The following is an 18,790-nucleotide window of genomic DNA, read 5'->3' as shown; positions in this document are numbered from 1 at the left end:
AGTAAATATATATATTTAATATATATTAAATATATAAATATATATAAATATAAATTATATATTAAATATTTATTTACTATATTTTTATATTATATATAAAAATTATATATATAAATATATGTAACATATACATATTAGTTTGAGACTTCATAATAGCATGTGTCAAACTTGGGCCTGAAATTCATGGTTAGGAGTCACCATGGTGGATGCCAGAAGTACGATCCTATCGTGAAGGAGCACACACTCTAGTGGAGAAGGCAGAAAAGGAATCTGAGGGCTGGAGAGGTAGGGTGCTGTGGGGGCCTGGGTTGGGGCAAGCCGTCCCTGCACTTATATGGACTATTTAGCACCAGTTATGTGAGGTTTCTGTACAAGATGCCTTACACCATTGCTTATGTGTAAATCTGTTTGGTTCCTGCTAAAATAGAGAGTACCCTTAAGTGGAAATTAAGGTAACAACAGGAAGTCAGTCCCTGATTTATATCCCTGGAGCACTTTTGTGCATCCGGTGTACGTGTGTGTATGGCAGCTCCATTAAAGTCTGTTGTCACACTTGGTTGGAATACCAATATCGAAGAATATATGGTATAGGGCTGTGCACAGGAGGGGGATTTATCTGATTATATACAATTTAAAACCTCTAATGTGCCTTCCAAGAAGGGTTCTGGCCCAGAAAATTATAAAGGAAAATTAAGAGGAGAACCAGAATTTCGGAAAGCTGGGAAATACTTTGTTGAGCTTTGTTCACACAATGGAAATGAATTAATGACTATATACATACATACATATATATATATATATATATATTTATATATATTTATATATCTCCCTCTTGAACAAATGTTTTTTAATTATCATTTGAATGGATGCCTATTCTTAGCCTGCCAGAGTGCAGGGCTCTTGCTCCTGCCCCAGAAGAGCCCCGGGCCGGTGGAAAGGGTGGTGTGGAACCGCTTAGACACAATCTTAGTCACGGGACCAACTATGGAGCCTTTGAAGAACCCAGGAATGTTCTTTATGGACTTTATTCTGACAGCAAGGAGACGTCAATAAAATGAATTAGGTAAGAGGGTGACATGTTTGGATTGAGATTTGGAAAGATTAGTGTGATTGCCGGGTGAGGACAGATTGGGTTGGGAGGTGAGCCCAGGAGGGGGGCGGGGAGGCCTGGAGGCTTGCACTGATCTCCATGAGACAGGATGGTGGTCTGAACTAGTGAACAGAGACCGGTGTGTGGATTCCACCAGGGAGGTAGAATTTGACAGGATTTGGGACCCACTAGTCAGGGGGCTGAGGGAGTCGTTGTTCAGAACCCTGACTGAGCAGGAGAACACAGGCCACATGCAGGTCTGAGGTGGGTGCAGGTAAGAAGGAAATCAATTCAGATCTTAGAATCTGGAATAGTGAATTGCTGAAATGAGGTGGCACAGAATAGAAGACCACCAGTAACAAGAACAGGTGGATGCCTACCACCAAATTACCTTAAGTGAAGAAAAACTTCCCTGCACTTAAATTGAATATTTAGTACTAGTTAAGTGGGGTTTCTACACATGACACCTTCCGTGACTAGTCAAATGAAAATTCATTTGGCTCACACTAAAATAGGCAGTATCCTCAAGTGGAAATTAAAACAACAAACCCCACATCTCTCAAATGTTGGTCTGTATTTCAAATATAGATTTACAAGCTTAGAGGCCTGATGATAGGCCACAGGCTTAGACAGTCCTCAGGAATTATTTGTGAACCATGACTTATCCAAAATATTAAAATACTTAGATATGAGTTAATGAGGATAAAGTTAACTGATTTTGTCAAACAACTATTTCAAAAGAAAATTTGAAATTCGGTAAGTAGGAATGGTTGTTTAACCAAATCATTTCACCATCTTGACCAACCTGGGTAAAACACTGTATCCCTGTCCAACTCCTTTCCCAGCTGAGGTCTGCATGGCAGTTATCACTGGCTGCTATGCTGTATGTTACTTGTTTGTTTTTCTTTTGTTTTCTTTCTCTTCCCCTTGATTAACTAGGATGTTAGCTCTACCAGGAAAAGATTTAGTCTGTTTTGTTCACTGCTATATCCTCAGCATCTAGTACAGTTCCTGGCACATATTGCATATGCATTTGATAAGGATTTGTTGAATGAATGTTGTTGAATAAATAAAATGAATGTCAATACAGACTATCATGATAAAATAAATTGAAGCATAAGTTTCTGTAAGGCACTTTGAGGGCAATATAGGTAATTTCACAATGGCCTTTAAATATAACGATATTTAAAGTTTTCTGTCTTGACGGGTTTTCTTCCCAACATTTATTCAAAACGTGTATTTTACGTATTCGGGCTCCACTGAAGTAAGTCTTAAAAACCAGCACATTTGAATGATGAGAAATATACTTAATTTTAAATGATGCTATTTTGGAATTACTCTGGCCTTGACTCTGTGGGAAATTCTGTAAACATGTGCAACTTAAAACTGTGAAGCCTCAAGTCCTCTCTAAGGGCACAGGATGCACTGGAATTTCAACAGTATTGCTATAACTCTGAAACAATCTTAAAAACTTTTTCCTCCTTTACCGTAGCAGCTCCCGCCAGAGTTTCTGGAAGATCAAAACCACTTTGTGATACTGAGGTTAGGTTAGATCAGTGTTCTTTCCTGCCCTGTTGATGTTCTGCGTTTCCGGAGACTTTGTTCAGTCTCAGAAATCCGAGTTTCACGTATCTGTCGAAGACAGCATTTTCATCAGCGCACCCCAACGCCCCGGACTCTGGGTCCCCGGAGCCCCCACGCCCGCGTGTGGGCAGCGAGCGTCTGCGTTGCATCCACCTATTTCTGAGGATGGCATCACCTTTGGCGGTGATCCATCTGCTAAAGCTCAGGGCCCACTTCAAAGTCTCCGATCGCCGCCTAACCCAGGCCGCGCGGCCCCTCCCGGGGTCCTCCGCGCACGCCCACCGCCGGCCGCCCGGGAGCACGGGCGCGCACAGCCCAGCGCACGCTCTCCGCGAGCGAAACCAGGCGACCGCGGCGGGACCGCGGCCCCGGGGCAAGTGGCCCCGACGTGCCTCCCGGGCCGCCGCCTCCGTGGCCCACGCCGCCGGCCCCCGGGGCCGTTCCCCGCGCCCCTCCCTTCGCCGGCTCCCCGCCCGTCCGCTGCCGCGCCCGCAGCCGCCGCCGCCCTCGGAGGCTTGTCCCTCGCCGCCCGCCGTAGCCCGGCGCTGGCCGGTCGCCGTTTCCAAGATGGCCGCGGCGCGAGCGGTTCCTGCGGCGGGCTAGAGGCGGAGGCGGAGCCGAGTCACTCCCGCACTTCGGGGCTCCGGTGCCCCGCGCCGGGCTGCAGCTTACTGTCCGCCGCGGCCATGCGAGGCCCCGTGCACGGATGAGAGAAGCCGCCGCCGCCGCCGAGCTGGTCCCCCCGCCCGCCTTCGCCGTCACCCCCGCCGCCGCCATGGAGGAGCCGCCGCCGCCGCCGCCGGGACCCGAGCCCGAGCCCGAGCCCGAGCGCTGCCGGGGGGCGAGGTGAGTGGGGCTGCCGCAGCGGCCCGGCGCAAAAAGCAGGTCCCGTCCCGGCCCGAGCTCGGTCGGAGGCCGAGGGGGCGTGGGGGCCTGCGCTTCCCGCCAGGTGGTGAGGGCTGCATCCAGGCTCCCGGGCCGGGCCAGAGGGGCGGGGTGCAACTCTGGGACCGAGGGCACCGCGGCCGAGTGCGCCGAGGGACCCCTGCTCGGGCACTGCGGGTCCGCCCGAGCGCCCAGCCTGCCGGCCCTCCCTGCAGCTTCGCTGCCCGCTCGGAACGCGGCGGGGCCGGGAGCGTAGTGGGGCACCCCTGGTCCTGCGGGCGCTGTGACCTCCTCCCCGCCGCGAGCTTCACACCCGGGGCCGCGCTGAAACTGCTTGCATCGTTGCTAAACGAAAATGCTACCTCTCCTCTGCCCCAGTTTGGGTAAAGAAGTAGACGCTCGGGAAGCAGACACGCTGTGGCGGTTTCCCTGCGTTCTCCTCCTGCCCTCCTTTTGCACCCCCCTTCCTTTGCCTGCCTTCTCTCCTCTGAGAAGCTGCACTTAGACTCTGCAAACAGGCAGGTTGGTTTCTCTTTCTGCGGGCCCTTTACCGCCTTTAGTAGTAGCGTTGTGCAGATTGTTGCTCACACGTGCGCATAAAGGATTGATTTCTCTCAAACTTTGCCACCGCCTGAAGCTCTAAGATGCAACTTTGGTACCCAGAGCATTTGTTGCATTCTGTTCCTCAGAGACTCTATTAATTAGTTTTATATCATTTTTTTTTTTTTCTGATTGGGAAATCAGACTCCCCGTAACTAGGAATTTACCTCTTCTTACGTGCCTATGTTTGTATGTTCAAATGTCCTCTTACCCCGTCCTTTGCATCCCAGAGTAAACTTGCAAACTGCTGCCCCCTGTCCCTTATAATGAAAATATTGCAGAGTTCCTCTTGCAACTTACTGTCTTGCTCTGTACTTCCAGGAATAAGGCAAATAAGTGTCCTCTTTATTTTCCCTGCTTAAAAAATTTTAAAACAAATTCTGTAGCTGTAGTTAGAACTGAACACAGGAACCATATTCTTGCTTGTCGACCCAGTCAGTTCAGATTTGTTTTATTTTTATAAGCTGTGAAGAAGGTCATTCTTCATTTTCCTAAATTCTGAGATACTTCTATGAACTTTTAAGGAACAACTTCTCTAAATAATATTACATGGTATAATGAGAATTCATTTTGTTCCTTTTGAATACATCTAACATTTTTAGAACTTTTGTCAGGTAGCTTATTATGTAAATTCGTTAGTAAATTATCTTTGAGCATTTTGACTTAAGTTTTTCTGTAAGAATAATAATAGTGAACACTTACTAACTGCTGAAAATGTGCCATTTTCTTTGTTTCCTTAATTTGTACAACCACCCTATGAGGTAGGGCCTGGTATCTCTTTTTTACAAATGAGTGAACAGGCACAAAGGTTAGGTGTTTTGTCTAAGTTTTCACAGCTAGGCGAGCTCAAGTCTGGCTGCACGTTGCACACCCTTGAAGAAGAGGCTTGATTTTATTACCCAAATGGGCAGATCAGAGGTTATAAATCTGCATAATGGTACTTACTGGGAAAAAATAGATGTGAACCTTCTTAGGTCAAAGTAAAAAGGGCAGAGAGAAGTGGTAATGTGCCGAAAAATCACTTTCTCCAATGGTAAAAAGAAACCTTGATTTTTTTTTTTTTTTCAGTCAGGTTTTTGTCTGTCTTTGTTATAATAAAAATAGGTCAGGATAAATGGGCTTCATCCAACTTTAAGGGAACAGCAGTGTGCGGAACAAGAAGATCTTAGAAATATTTTTCTTAGCAACATTACAGTTAATTTTATAATAGCAAATCTGTAAAACAGATTACTTGACAAAGCTGTGATTTTCTCTTTTGTACACACCCTCATTGTCACCACCACCTCTTCAATACGCAGAGCTGGCCTCTGACACACTGTAGATCATTATTAGTAAAAGGTGCTTTAGGGGTTCTGCCACTGTTTATTTGAATTTCTTTTATTTGTGTTTAACTTTTTAAAAGAAGCTCAGTATGCACGTTCAAAATGATAGACGCCACGTTTTAACACTGGAGACCAATAAGGTGGTGACTTATGCTCCCAGGTTAACTGGTTTTGGGACAGACAAAATAAACTCTTTCTGCCGTCTTTGTTCGTGTACTTTATGTTAACGTGTCATTGATTAGGAAGGCTGCTGTAATGCATAGGTCTTTTGTAGGATGCAGGTCTACACATGTTGGCCAGTGCACCCCTGTGGCAGGTGCCAGCCCAGCACATCTGCTTGGTGCATGCTGACGTGAGAGTTACGCAATCACCAAGGAACACAAAACAGGTTGAGAGGAGATAGTACTCTATTATAGTTTTACTGCTTATTGTCAGTCGTGGATACTTCTTGTTCTTATTTTTGATAAAGAATCATAAGGGTAGCAGTTGTTAGTGATTTAACTTAGAAGTAAACATTTCTTATAATTTCTTTTTCAAACTTCTGGGTCGTTTGTAGGAGGATCCTGAGATTACAAGGAGAGCTATTAAAACTAATTTGGAACAATTTACTTCTGTGATTTCTTGACTCTGCACTTAAAAAAACAGAACTTGGATATTAAGGCTGATAAAAGACTGCTCCAATCTGTAACTTTTCATTTAAAATATTTATGTTAAAATAGCCTCATTGATCTCATTTACTGACCTTGAAAAGTACATGCTACATGAACTTAAAAATACCTTTCTTTTTTTAAACCAAGGTACTTTTATTTACTATTTATATAATATGGTTCTTGTAAGTTCCTTTGAAAAAAATGGGTTTCACTGGTAAAAGAGTACTTGAATGTTCTGTCACTCCTAGGCAATTTGATCTCTCTCTCAACTTGAATGTCCCCTTTGAGCCTACATGTTTCAGTCTTGACATTGGATGTCACCTATTCTCCCTAGCGAAATCCACCTTCTGGTGCAGCTGCAGACTGCCTGGGCAGCATCAGTGATGGGCGTGGCTTGAGACCATTATACCATGAGATCCCATTGGTGGGGGCAGCTTAGGGCAGAGAAGCTGAAACCATGTAGCAGCAGTAACAAAGGGCTCCAGTGATGGCAGAAGCTTTCTCATGTTCTGAAATGGGGACAACTTGTCTCTCAAGAACTTTGTGCTTCCCTTTAATTGTCATATTATTAGAAGTTGCTTCCACTTCCTCCACATGTCTTTTGGTGTCTTGTAAATCTTGTTCTGAGCTCTACCTGAAATATGGGGATATAAGGTCTTGACTGCTTACTGGATACATTTGCTTTAATAACTTCCTGTTACTTAATAATTCCTCATTCCTCAATGATTATCTTTTTACTCCTAGTATTCTGTTGTCCCAGCCTTCTTATTTGACTGGGTGGTATGTATTCTTTTTAAAGACACTTACATGTTGCCAATCAGTAGGTGATTGGAAATAGTTTCTTTAAAGGGAAAATAGAAGAAATGTCAGAAAAGGAGTTTGGGCAATCAGTGTCTGCTGTGGGTCTTTTTGAGCTGGCATTGCCTTGGCAGGATAAGATAAGCAAGGTCCAGGTCCTGTTCTTCACCTCCTTCTCAGCTTTGTCTACACCTGGTGGGCCAGTGTATTCTTTTGCCTATAGAAAGCCAGAGTATAATTAAGAAATTGATTGGTGAACATGACATCAGCAAGGGAAATTAGTTGAATGATTTTAGCGACTAATGCTAACAGACCAGGAAGGTTGGCTTGCATCCCTATCAGATGTACCCCTTTCTTCTAATATGAGAGCATGTGATAAACTCTTAGGCTTTCATTTCCTTAGACTTCTGAGGCTGCTTTTTTTTTCCCCCTCTTGTCACTAACTTCCCTCTGTTAGTTGGGTTATAGTGTGTTTGTTTATAATCTTCAGTCTTACTTTAATTAGGTTATGACAGACCTTGCTCTTCTGGCCACACTTTGAGGTATATTGTATCCTTGTCCCTTAAAGACATTTGTTAAACCCTCAGTGCTAGATTTTTACTAGTGGTAAGTCTCAGAAGGTCACCTAACTGTCTCCGCCCACCCCATAATCCACCCTCCTGCCACCACCCCCCACAAAGAATCCTGTGGCGTAGTTTCTGAGAAAGGTGTGGCAGAGATGTCAGTGGTTGGTGCTTTCATAAAATGCTTTTTGACTCTTGTGAGTATTATGTTCAAAAAAAGATCATGATGGTATGTGGTTTTTCTGGATTTAAATCATTAAATTGAAAAAAATTTAGAACCACGTTAGAATTCTGTGCAGCTATTAAAAACCATGTTTTTAAGGAATATTCAGTGACATGGAAAAATGCTCGTGACAGAAGTCCTTCTAGAAAAGTCTTTATAGGTAAGTGGGAACTGAGTATCCAGTTTTTAAAAGATTGTCAAGTAGTTCTGATGTCTACATACTCACCACTGTGTTCAATGAGAACAGATTATAAGACAGTATTTACAGAACATGGTAGCCAAAACTTGGGGTGGCTGCTCAGGTTGTATATATATTCTCCACCAGTTATGTCTGTCCTTCCTTTGTCCTTGCTCTCCCTCATGGTCATCTCTTTCTCTGTTGGCTGTAGCTCCCTGGTTCAGGTTGGACATGCCCTCTTCTTATGTGTTCCTGTCTGTGTAGGGGTGGACACTTGACCCAAGCCAGGCCATTAGGATTCTTTCCTGGGATTTTTAGAATTGGAGCTGGAGGACAGCAATGCTCTTTTTAATAACCAAAATATATATAATGTGGAGTTCTGAGCCTGGAGCTAGCTCCCTGAAGTTGTAGTCAGGCTCCTGGGGAAGTAGTTTGGTCTCAGACAGTAGCATTAACCCCCAGAGAAAAGGCAGAGAGGCCAGAAGAGCTCTTTGGCCAATTTCTTTTTATGCTAGATTCACCTCCATTTTTTTCTTGATTTGATATGTGAGTTAATAGATTCTCTATTTTTGCTTAAACTCTGAATAATTTGCATTGGGCTTCTTAATCCCAGCTAATGCTCCGTATGATCCCATTTTAAAAAAGTGTATATGTGCATAGAAAAAAAGATTGGAAGGATACATACTAATTGTTTCCTAAAAATTTTTTATATTTAACATGTTACATGTTATTTTATAATCAAAAGCTAATTATAGAGCCAAATTCTTTTTTTTAAATTTTATTTTATTATGTTATGTTAATCACCATACATTACATCATTAGTTTTTGATGTAGTGTTCCATGATTCATTGTTTGCGTATAACACCCAGTGCTCCATTCAGTACGTGCCCTCCTTAATACCCATCACCAGGCTAACCCATCCTCCCACCCCCTGCCCTCTAGAACCCTCAGTTTGTTTCTCAGAGTCCATAGTCTCTCATGGTTCATCTCCCCCCCGATTTCCCCCTCTTCATTTTTCCCTTCCTACTATCTTCTTCTTCTTCTTTTTTTAACATATAATGTATTATTTGTTTCAGAGGTACAGGTCTGTGATTCATCCGTCTTAACACCATTCACAGCGCTCACCATAGCACATACCCTCCCCAATGTCCATCACCCAGCCACCCCATCCCTCCCACCCCCCACCACTCCAGCAACCTTCAGTTTGTTTCCTGAGTTTAAGAATTCTTCATATCAGTGAGATCATATGATACATGTCTTTCTCTGATTGACTTATTTCACTTGGCATAATACCCTCTAGTTCCACCCACGTCATTGCAAATGGCAAGATTTTGTTTTTGTTTTTGTTTTTTGTTTTTTTGATGGCTGCATAATATTCCATTGTATATATATACCACATCTTCTTTATCCATTCATCAGTTGATGGACATCTTGGCTCTTTCCATAGTTTGGCTATTGTGGACATTGCTGCTCTAAACATTGGGGTGCATGTACCCCTTCGGATCACTACATTTGTATCTTTGGGGTAAATACCCAGTAGTGCAATTGCTGGGTCGTACGGTAGCTCTATTTTCAACTTTTTGAGGAACCTCCATACTGTTTCCCAGAGTGGCTGCACCAGCTTGCATTCTCACCAACAGTGTAGGAGGGTTCCCCTTTCTCTGCATCCTCGCCAACATCTGTCATTTCCTGACTTGTTAATTTTAGCCATTTTGACTGGTGTGAGGTGATATCTCATTGAGGTTTTGATTTGGATTTCCCTGATGCCGAGCGATGTTGAGCACTTTTTCATGTGTCTGTTGGCCATTTGGATGTCTTCTTTGGAAAAATGTCTGTTCATGTCTTCTGCCCATTTCTTGATTGGATCATTTGTTCTCTGGGTGTTGAGTTTGATAAGTACTTTATAGATTTTGGATACTAGCCCTTTTTCTGATATGTCATTTGCAAATATCTTCTCCCATTCTGTCGGTTGTCTTTTGGTTTTGTTGACTGTTCCTTTGCTGTGCAAAAGCTTTTTATCTTGATGAGGTCCCAATAGTTCATTTTTGCCCTTGCTTCCCTTGCCTTTGGTGATGTTTCTAGGAAGAAGTTGCTGCTATAGAGTCCAAATTCTTAACTAGGGCACATTCATAGTTTTAAATGTCCTTTGAATTGTTACTAAAATTGAAACTGATGAGATTCTATGTTTTATATAAAGAGAGTATGGTTACCAAATTTTAAATTAAGTTAATTACTTAAGTTTTCTTTTTTTTTTTTTTTTTTAAAGATTTTATTTATTTATTTGACAGAGAGAGAGAGACAGCAAGAGAGGGAACACAAGCAGGGGGAGTGTGAGAGGGAGAAGCAGGCTTCCTGCTGAGTGGGGAGCCCGATGTGGGCCTGGGATCATGACCTGAGCCGAAGGCAGAAGTTTTCTTTTTTCAAATGTGTTTTTAGTATCTATGCACTAACTGAGCTGACTATATTGAGATGGTTTGCTTTAATTATTTAGTTCATCCTGGGTAACAGAATTTGTAGATTAGAAATAGCATCAGCAGTGACAAAACAAAGGACTTGTTTTATGATAGTCTTTCATATTTGTAGTACTACTATTTAGAATCTATGACTGTATCTTCATCATGTATGTTATGTTAAAATGCTGTCCTCTTTTTAAGAGGCAAATGCAAAACCACTGTATTTTAAAAGGAACATTATTCCTTTGGAAAGTAGGTGTGGTAGGTACATTCTTCTATTTCCCACAGACCTCAGACTCGTGTAATGGAGTGCAATTTGCCTTTAGATATTTATTCACTAACAGCATAGGCAAAATGAGAATTTGTTTTTTACCTATAAGAACATTCATTTGTCATATTTTGCAGACATCGGTAGAAGTATTAGTCTCACGGATCATTTGGATGCCAAATGTTTATAAAGTACCAGGGAAAGCTATTAAGAATATATTAGGCATTCTATCAAAAGCATTTCATAAGTGGATTTCATTTCAACATAATTTCAGAAGAAATAAACCTTCTGTGGAGAAAAATGGATACTAAGCTTTAAAGCTGATCAGATTTGATGTTTTCAGTGAAAGCCTTTTGTGCATATGAGCAGGCTATTTGAGGATACTGCTGAACTGTAGAGTGTTCTGAATAGGGCTTATTAGAGGATAGCTAGTTTAGAGATGTAAAATTAATAGAAATTGTCAACCTTTTTACTCTGTCAGTGGGAATATTTTGGAAGACAATTTAATACATGCATTATTTTTATTGTATCATTAAAAATTCTAAAGTCTTTTTTGTGTAGGAACATAAAAATGTAGGTGTAACATGGGTTTCTTTAGTTTATTCAAATAAGGAATTAAGTATTTACAGTGCAAGTCTTATGGGTGGTAGGATTGTTAATATTTATTTAGTCCAACCTCTCAGCCATTGCTTATAGAATTACAAGAATTAGAGCTGGAAGGGAATTTGGAGCCCTGCTCTGTATTTTAGAGATGAGTAAAGCAACCTAGAGAGACTGCTGCTTCCCCAAGGTCACAGCTTAGGATCCAGGTCTCCAGGCTCTTACTTCCCTTTCTTTCATGTCACACTGTGCTCCCCTGGTTAGGGTCCAAAGCTAAAGGGGCTCTTCAGTCTCCTGATTGCCTAGCCCAGCAGCAGCTCACACCCACATGACTAGTTACTCGGCAACTGTGGAATACTCTATTTTCTGGATTAATTAGACTTTCCAGGATATAGCAGTGATGAAAGATTCATTTTCAGAAAAAAAAAAAAAAAAAAATGCAACCCTCCCCCCCGGAAAATTCCCCCAAACTCAAAAAAGATACATACCTTTTTTTTTTTTTTTTTAAAGATTTTTTTATTTATTTATTTGAGAGAGAGAGAATGAGAGAGAGCGAGTACATGAGAGGGGGGAAGGGTCAGAGGGAGAAGCAGACTCCCTGCTGAGCAGGGAGCCCGATGCGGGACTCGATCCCGGGACTCCAGGATCATGACCTGAGCCGAAGGCAGTCGCTTAACCAACTGAGCCACCCAGGCGCCCTTTTTTTTCTTTTTTTTAACCCATGAAACTTTAAGTTCACAGAATAAAGAGGAACTAATGCTGAAACCTTTTTGTTTATCTTGCTGTTCTTTCTGTACTCAGTCTTTAGATTAAGTAGACAGTAAGATTGTAAATTCTGTTCTGGGGTAGTGATATTGATCTGGCTGTGACTGTGACCTGCATTAAGAAATAAATGTTACAACAGTATGTGTATGCTATGTAAGCGAAGTAAAAATTTATCCAATAATGTGTGACCTTGTAATATATGATACACTCTGATAATTCTGTTCTGTCCTATTAAAAAAATTGTTCACCATGATCCATTAAATTGATTTTATTACCCACCAATAGGTTGTGACCCTCACTTTGAAAAACATGACTCTACCAAAAATAAAAACAGGTGCTATTGAACTTTATTCCTTGTCCCTTGAGATTGAGTCAGGAGAATGGCATAGTACTTATCCACCAAGTGATCATTTTGAAGAAGCCGGGCAAGGTTAGGATCTGAATATTTCTTCCTCGAAAACAGCATTATTTCCCGAAGACAAGAATAAAAGTGCATCTTACCCTTGCTGCTCAGGGCTGTTCTCTTCATTGCTTATCCTTAGAACACAGGAACTGTAGGGATGCCTGTGTGGCTCAGTTGGTGAAGCGTCTGCCTTCAGCTCGGGTCCGAACCCCAGGGTCCTGGGATCAGAGTCCCACATCGGCCTCCTTGCTCAGCGGGGAGCCTGCTTCTCCCTCTGCCTGCCACTCCCCCCTGCTTGTGTGCATGCTCTCTCTCTCACAAATAAATAAATAAAATCTTAAAAAAAGAAAAGTAAAGGTGAGTTTAGAGTTTAGGATTAATTTTGGAGTAAAGTTGGGGTTGGAATATATGAATTTCTTAGACAATTTATTTTTTTCTAAAACACTGATTTGTATTTAAATTTTTTCAAATAGAGTGGGCCCTAAGAGGGGAGGACCCCATTTTCCCCTGCTGTGTGTGTGTGTGCACACGCACATGCATGTGTACACAGCAGTTTTCAGTGCAGTGAAGTCTATTTTTAAGAGAAGATGACCTGGAGAGTTGTCTTTTGCCCTTCCTTCTTTACCCTGTTAAGTAATTATTTCTCCTGTGCTAGGTATTCTCTTAAGCATTACTTACTTCAGTCAACCTTTCTTTGACCTCCTTCTCCTCTCCCCGGGATTAAAGGAGGTCCTTTTGTTGTAAGTCTGCATGGCCCCTGTACTTCGCCACTCCTGAGTGTGTCACCATTTGTAATGCTATATTTATGTGAATGTTTATTTATTGTGCCATGTCTTCAGTAGACATTAAACTCCGTGCAGACAGGGACATTGTTTTGCTTATTTTTATATCCCAGTTCTTGGTACTGCGTCTAATCGTTAGTAAGGCTCTCAACTGATACCTGTTGGATGTCAGAGGTGGTGAGTGTATTGGTTAGATCATGGATTTGGTATTACACAGATGGCTTCGAATCTTACCTTTGGTTGTTAGCTGTATGCTTTTGGGACGTTAAGTAGCCTCTCTCAGACTCAGTTCCTCATTTGAGAAACAGTAGTAATAGTAGCAGCTACTTTCTGGGTTGTTACGGTTCAGTGAAATAATGGTCTTTTATATAAGGTACTCGGTCCATATTGGTTATCATGGTTATAGTTCTCTTTTCTTCCTTCCTTTTTGGCTTAAAATGAAAAAAGGGGAAGTCTGTTGTAATTAATTTTCTTAAAAAGCCATCACATATGCTTATAAACTAGTTACTTTTAAAAATAGCTGCAATCATCTGCATTATTCCAGAAACATTTGTTTTTTCTGTGCCTGCAGAAGTCATAGAAGAAAGAAAAAGGATTCAGGGACCCGAGTTTTCCAAATTCTTTCTTTTGCTTCAGTTACTTGATTTATTTTGCATATTATACCTAAAGGTGTTTGGAATTCTGACTTGGTGGGTCATAAACCATGCTCCTAGAATTAGAAGCGTCACACTACCAATGGAGTGACTTGTTTAGGTTGGTCAGCGCAGCCCAGTCTTTTTTTTTTTTTTTTTTTTTTTTGATTTCTTTTTAGTTGTTTATTTAACTTGACATGTCTTTATAACTTAGGTCAGTACTGTTCATTTTTTAAAATGTTGCAGGCTATATTTAAGAGTAGTATTTTTCAGATTGATCTAGCTGCTGCCTCAGAAAAGCAAATAAAATTTAATTAATAAAACTAACTTAATATGCTAGAAATCTCTCAGATTATAAAAGCAATACATGTCTATTGTGGAAAAATCTGAAAAATCTGAAAAGTATAAAGAAGAAAATAACTGTAATCTTACCACTTAAATATAGTTACCATTAACATTTTGGCATATTTATTTCCTGGGTTTATCTATGTCTGCAATATATGTATGTTTATATATATACATACACATATGTATATATACACACACACACTCATATATATACATTTTTTTCTCCATACAGTTTATCTTCAAAAGCTACCATATCATAAGCACCTTCCTATGGTGTGAACATATTTACTGACAAACAGTATTCCTCTTAATGTATATACCATAATTAAACTAACTGTTCTTGAATTATTTTATACTACACATTTCCACTTCTTATTAATGACTTGATAAAAATCTTTATATAAACTTTTCAGTATTTTAGATTATTTCTTTAAGATAGATTACTAGGTCATAAGATATTTCGAGTTTTTAGACTCTTGATATGTTGCGACATGTCCTTTTAGAAGTTCTAGTACTACGTTGTTTTACTCATACTAATGTGAAAGACAAAAATGCACTGGATAATCTCAGTTACAAAAGCATAGTCTACTAAATTGTTACGAGTTACAGATAGCTTAAGAGAAAAGAGAAAGAGGTTCCTTATATATTCAGAAAATAAAACATGAGTACAGCAGCAGTATTCCAAACAAAACCCACAGTCGTCCTTCATCAGTACATTTGGTCCTAGGCAGTTCTGGTTCTGTTCGATGTTCAGTTAGCAGCTTTATGAATCCTCCTCCTTGGCTAGAGTTTGAGAAATCCTGACCACTGGTGTGGTCTCAGAGCTGTTTAAACATGCTCTCTGAAGCCTGTACCCCAAAGTACCTGGCATAGTCCTTTTCCCCAGGCTTTGGGACAGCCTGTCTTTGTTGACGATGGGCACTCTGGCCTAGAGATGATCGCAAGTGTGCTTTCAGGAAAGCAGCAGAGTAAAACAAAAACCTATCTGTAGGTGATGGAAAACGTAAAGTGACTCTGGTTAATTTACTACTGCTAATTTTCAAAAGTGTAAGATCCAGTAAGGATTCATGATAAGATTAAGGCATTTGATAAGATTTGGGTGTTTCTGTGACATGCAAAACAAGATAAAAGTCAGTCCAAAAATCTTTAGACAAAATATTTATAAACATAATGATTAACTCTACTCTCAAGAAAGAGTGGATATTGTGTCTAATTTATGAAAATGGAAAACACATAATATTTATAGAGAAAAAAGATCTTCAGATATAACATATAATAGTCTTGAAATAATATGCCAACAATATACTAAACATATAGTTGGAATATACCAAGAATATATCAAGAATATCAAGTAAAGAGATTTTGTAAATCTGGAATAGGTCTTAAACATTTGTGTATGTATAAAACTCCATAGGTAAGTGATATCAATTTCCGTTTGAGAACCACTGGCCTAGAAGATCCTGGATTCAAATTAAAGCAGTTGTGACTAAGTGAACAATAGAGAAAACATAACTGAATTAGGCCTGAGGATACGGCTGTTGTCTAATATGGCTGTTGTCTAATTTATCAGGCTCCAGGAGCCTGATAAACAGAAGTGTTGTCATGGACAGTGCAGCATTGACAGTTCTGTAGGAACTTCTCATACAGCAAACCATTTTTGGAATATTTAGGACGTCTTAACCCAGACAAATTTAACCTAAGCATCTGCTCTGATTTAGTAACTCATCAATAGTAACGCATCAAGTAAGTCAAACTATTTCTAGCACCTCTCCTTTTACAAGATGAAAAAACAAATCTTTTGTGATTTTCCAAGGACTGTGTGGGAAATCTCAAAGACAGTTTTAGGTGTAAAAAAATACCATTTAGGGTTTAATTTTGGGAAGGCAAAATATCAAAAGTTGTCAGGAGTTTTGAACACTTTAGTTAAGATAGGATTATGGATTACCAAGAAGTGATGCTTGAAATATATATTTGACCAAAGTGACAATAAAGATTTTAAAAGTAAACATAAGGGGTAGCAGGATTGTAAAGGACCTTTCCTACAGGAGAAACTTTTTAAATAATGAAGGACATAGTATTCAGGCAATTCAGGCAGTGTGGGAAGGTTCATTAATGGAGAATGTCTCAAAGAGGAGGGAGAAAACTTGTTTTGTGAAACATGGAGATCAAGGAGGAAGATAGAGGTGGGTCTTATTTCCTCATAGGCAAGGACATGGTGGCCCTTCAGGTTAATCACTTCTTGGAGCACAAAAGGGTGGGGGTTTCTTACTCTGCTCTCATCCAGGAGCAGAGGGCTCAGATGAGATTGAACAGTTGTCACAGTGATGGGTGTAAGTGCCCAGCTCACTGTTGTGTTTTATTTATAACATTGAGTATCTTCATTTGCACTGAATAGTTTGAAGTAATTTACTTAATTGTGAATTTCTGGACATAATTTTTATAGGCTCTAAAAAAATGCTAAAGAAAGTTTTTTCTCTTTTTAAAAAATTGCTTTGGTTCATATTTATTTTGGTTTTGTTCTTGAATAGACTTCATTTTTAGCGCCTAATGTTTGTTTATTTAACTTCTTGAAATGAGCTTTTAAAGAGTAGTATTTCATCAAATATAGGATGCCCTTGATTGTAAGATGCACTATAATTTTATATATCATGGAGGAAAAAATACTGCAACTGAACTATGACACAGTGCATTTTATATCACTTATAAGAAGCAGTGTAATATCAGATGTTAAAATGTGCAAAAATGTATGTTTTAAAATCAGTGAACTATGGGGAGGTCTTAATCTTGCTATTTTTTAAAAAAGATTTTATTTATTTATTTGAGAGAGAGAGAGAGCTCAAGTGGGGGTGGGGGGCAGGAGAGAACCTCAGGCGGATTCTACCCTGAGCGCCGAGCCTGACGTGGGGCTTGATCCCACGACCTGGAGATCATCGAAATCAAGAGTTGGACACTTCACCAACTGAGCCACCCAGGCGCCCAACTCTTGCTATTTTTAAACTTAATGTGATATATATGGTGGTATATGTACAGAAGAAGCTGCTGGCTTCTACAAGATCCTGATAAATTCACGAAGAATAAAAAAAAAAAATTGGGATGGGGTAGAAAGAAAGTGGGATGTAGTGATTTTTATTACATAAAATTTGGCACAATCTCAGTCTACCAGTAGGAACCTTTTTTGTGTAGCAAGCTCTGTGCTGACTCCCATTGAGTGTTTTCTGATGTTTCTATTCCAGGAAGCCATTTGTGATCTTAATTAATTTAACCAGTCCTTTGTTGGACTTTTAGGGTGTTTCCATTTCTTTTGCTATTATAAACAACAATGTTCTGAGCATTCTTTTTAGCTCAATCTTTATGTATATCCAGATGTTTTATTAGGATAAAATTCTGAAAATGTAATTGCTGTAAAAGAGTATGCATGTATATATTTTTAGTTATAGTCTGCTATTCCTTAGGTACAGAATTTTACATAGTGAGTTTATTATAATGGAAGGAACTGTACAGGGTGTTGGCAGAATTTGATAATACAAAGATGAAAGAGAGGAGTCGACCAATTAGGCAGGACCTGGTAAGTTCCTCAGATAGTTTTGTTTTACATTTTTGTATACTATTTCTTGTTGTATAATGTCACACAAATATTTGTGTGTATATGCAACGTATCACCTGATCAATTGTCCAGAAGTGAACATGCCCTGTTAGAGATCACTTGCGTGGGGAAGCAGACCAGGAGCGGCATCCTGGAAATCCTCTCTTGCCCCACTCAGCCACTTTTCTGCCTCTTCTCATTACCTGGACCCCTACTCATATTTTACAGCTTTCATGCAGTATGCTGTTGGTGAGATTCATCTGTGTTGTTTGTTTTGGACAGTAGTGGTTCTTTTATTCTTGTTGTAAAATGTTCGGTGTGGATGTATCACAGTGTATTCATTCAGTGTTTTTTTTTAACCATAGTAACCATTTTTTAAGTGTACAGTTCAGTAGTGTTTTAAGTAAATTCATTCACACTGTTGTACATCGAGTCTCTAGAACTCTTCATCTAGTAAAAGTGAGATTGTGTACTCATGAAGTAACAAGTCCCCACCTCCCCCCCTCCAGCCCCTGGTGACCCCCATGCTACTCTCTCATCTACTTGCCTATTCTAGGCACCTCATGTAAGTGGAATCATACAGTATTTGTCTTTTTGTGACTGGCTTCTTTCACTTAGCAGAATGTCCTCAAGCTTCATCCATGCTGTGGCATGGCAGAATTTCCTTTTTAAGGCCCAGTAATATTCCATTGTATGTATATACCACATTTTGTTTATCCATTCATCTGTCCATGAACACTTGGTTTGCTTCCATCTTTTTTTTTTTTTTTTTTTTTTTTAAAGATTTTATTTATTTATTTGAGAGAGAGAGAATGAGAGACAGAGAGCATGAGAGGGGTTAGGGTCAGAGGGAGAAGCAGACCCCCTGCCGAGCAGGGAGCCCGATGCGGGACTCGATCCAGGGACTCCAGGATCATGACCTGAGCCGAAGGCAGTCGCTTAACCAACTGAGCCACCCAGGCGCCCCATGCTTCCATCTTTTGAAGTTTGTATAATTTTAGAGATCTTTGGTTTATGTTGCCAAATGCTCTTCAGGAAATTTGTGTTAATTTTCACCAGGAAC

General features: G+C 40.3%; 1 protein-coding gene across 6 annotated transcripts in view; it reads left to right on the top strand.

Annotated features, from left to right (window-relative positions):
- Window positions 1-3,227: 3,227 nt before the first annotated feature.
- MAP3K4 (mitogen-activated protein kinase kinase kinase 4) overlaps window positions 3,228-18,790 on the top strand; it is a 113,765-nt gene continuing 98,202 nt past the window's right edge. For all 6 annotated transcript variants that reach the window (XM_078054499.1, XM_078054498.1, XM_078054496.1 and 3 more), the window contains exon 1: window positions 3,228-3,520. In XM_078054499.1, coding sequence (XP_077910625.1) covers window positions 3,381-3,520 — 140 coding nt within the window. In that variant the 5' untranslated portion in view covers window positions 3,228-3,380. The remainder of the gene's footprint in view (window positions 3,521-18,790) is intronic.

This window comes from Halichoerus grypus, chromosome 9 (assembly GCF_964656455.1).
Source record: "Halichoerus grypus chromosome 9, mHalGry1.hap1.1, whole genome shotgun sequence".
Taxonomy (NCBI): domain Eukaryota; kingdom Metazoa; phylum Chordata; class Mammalia; order Carnivora; family Phocidae; genus Halichoerus; species Halichoerus grypus.
The sequence above is the reverse complement of the archived record's forward strand: the minus strand, read 5'-3'. Positions and strand labels throughout refer to the sequence as shown.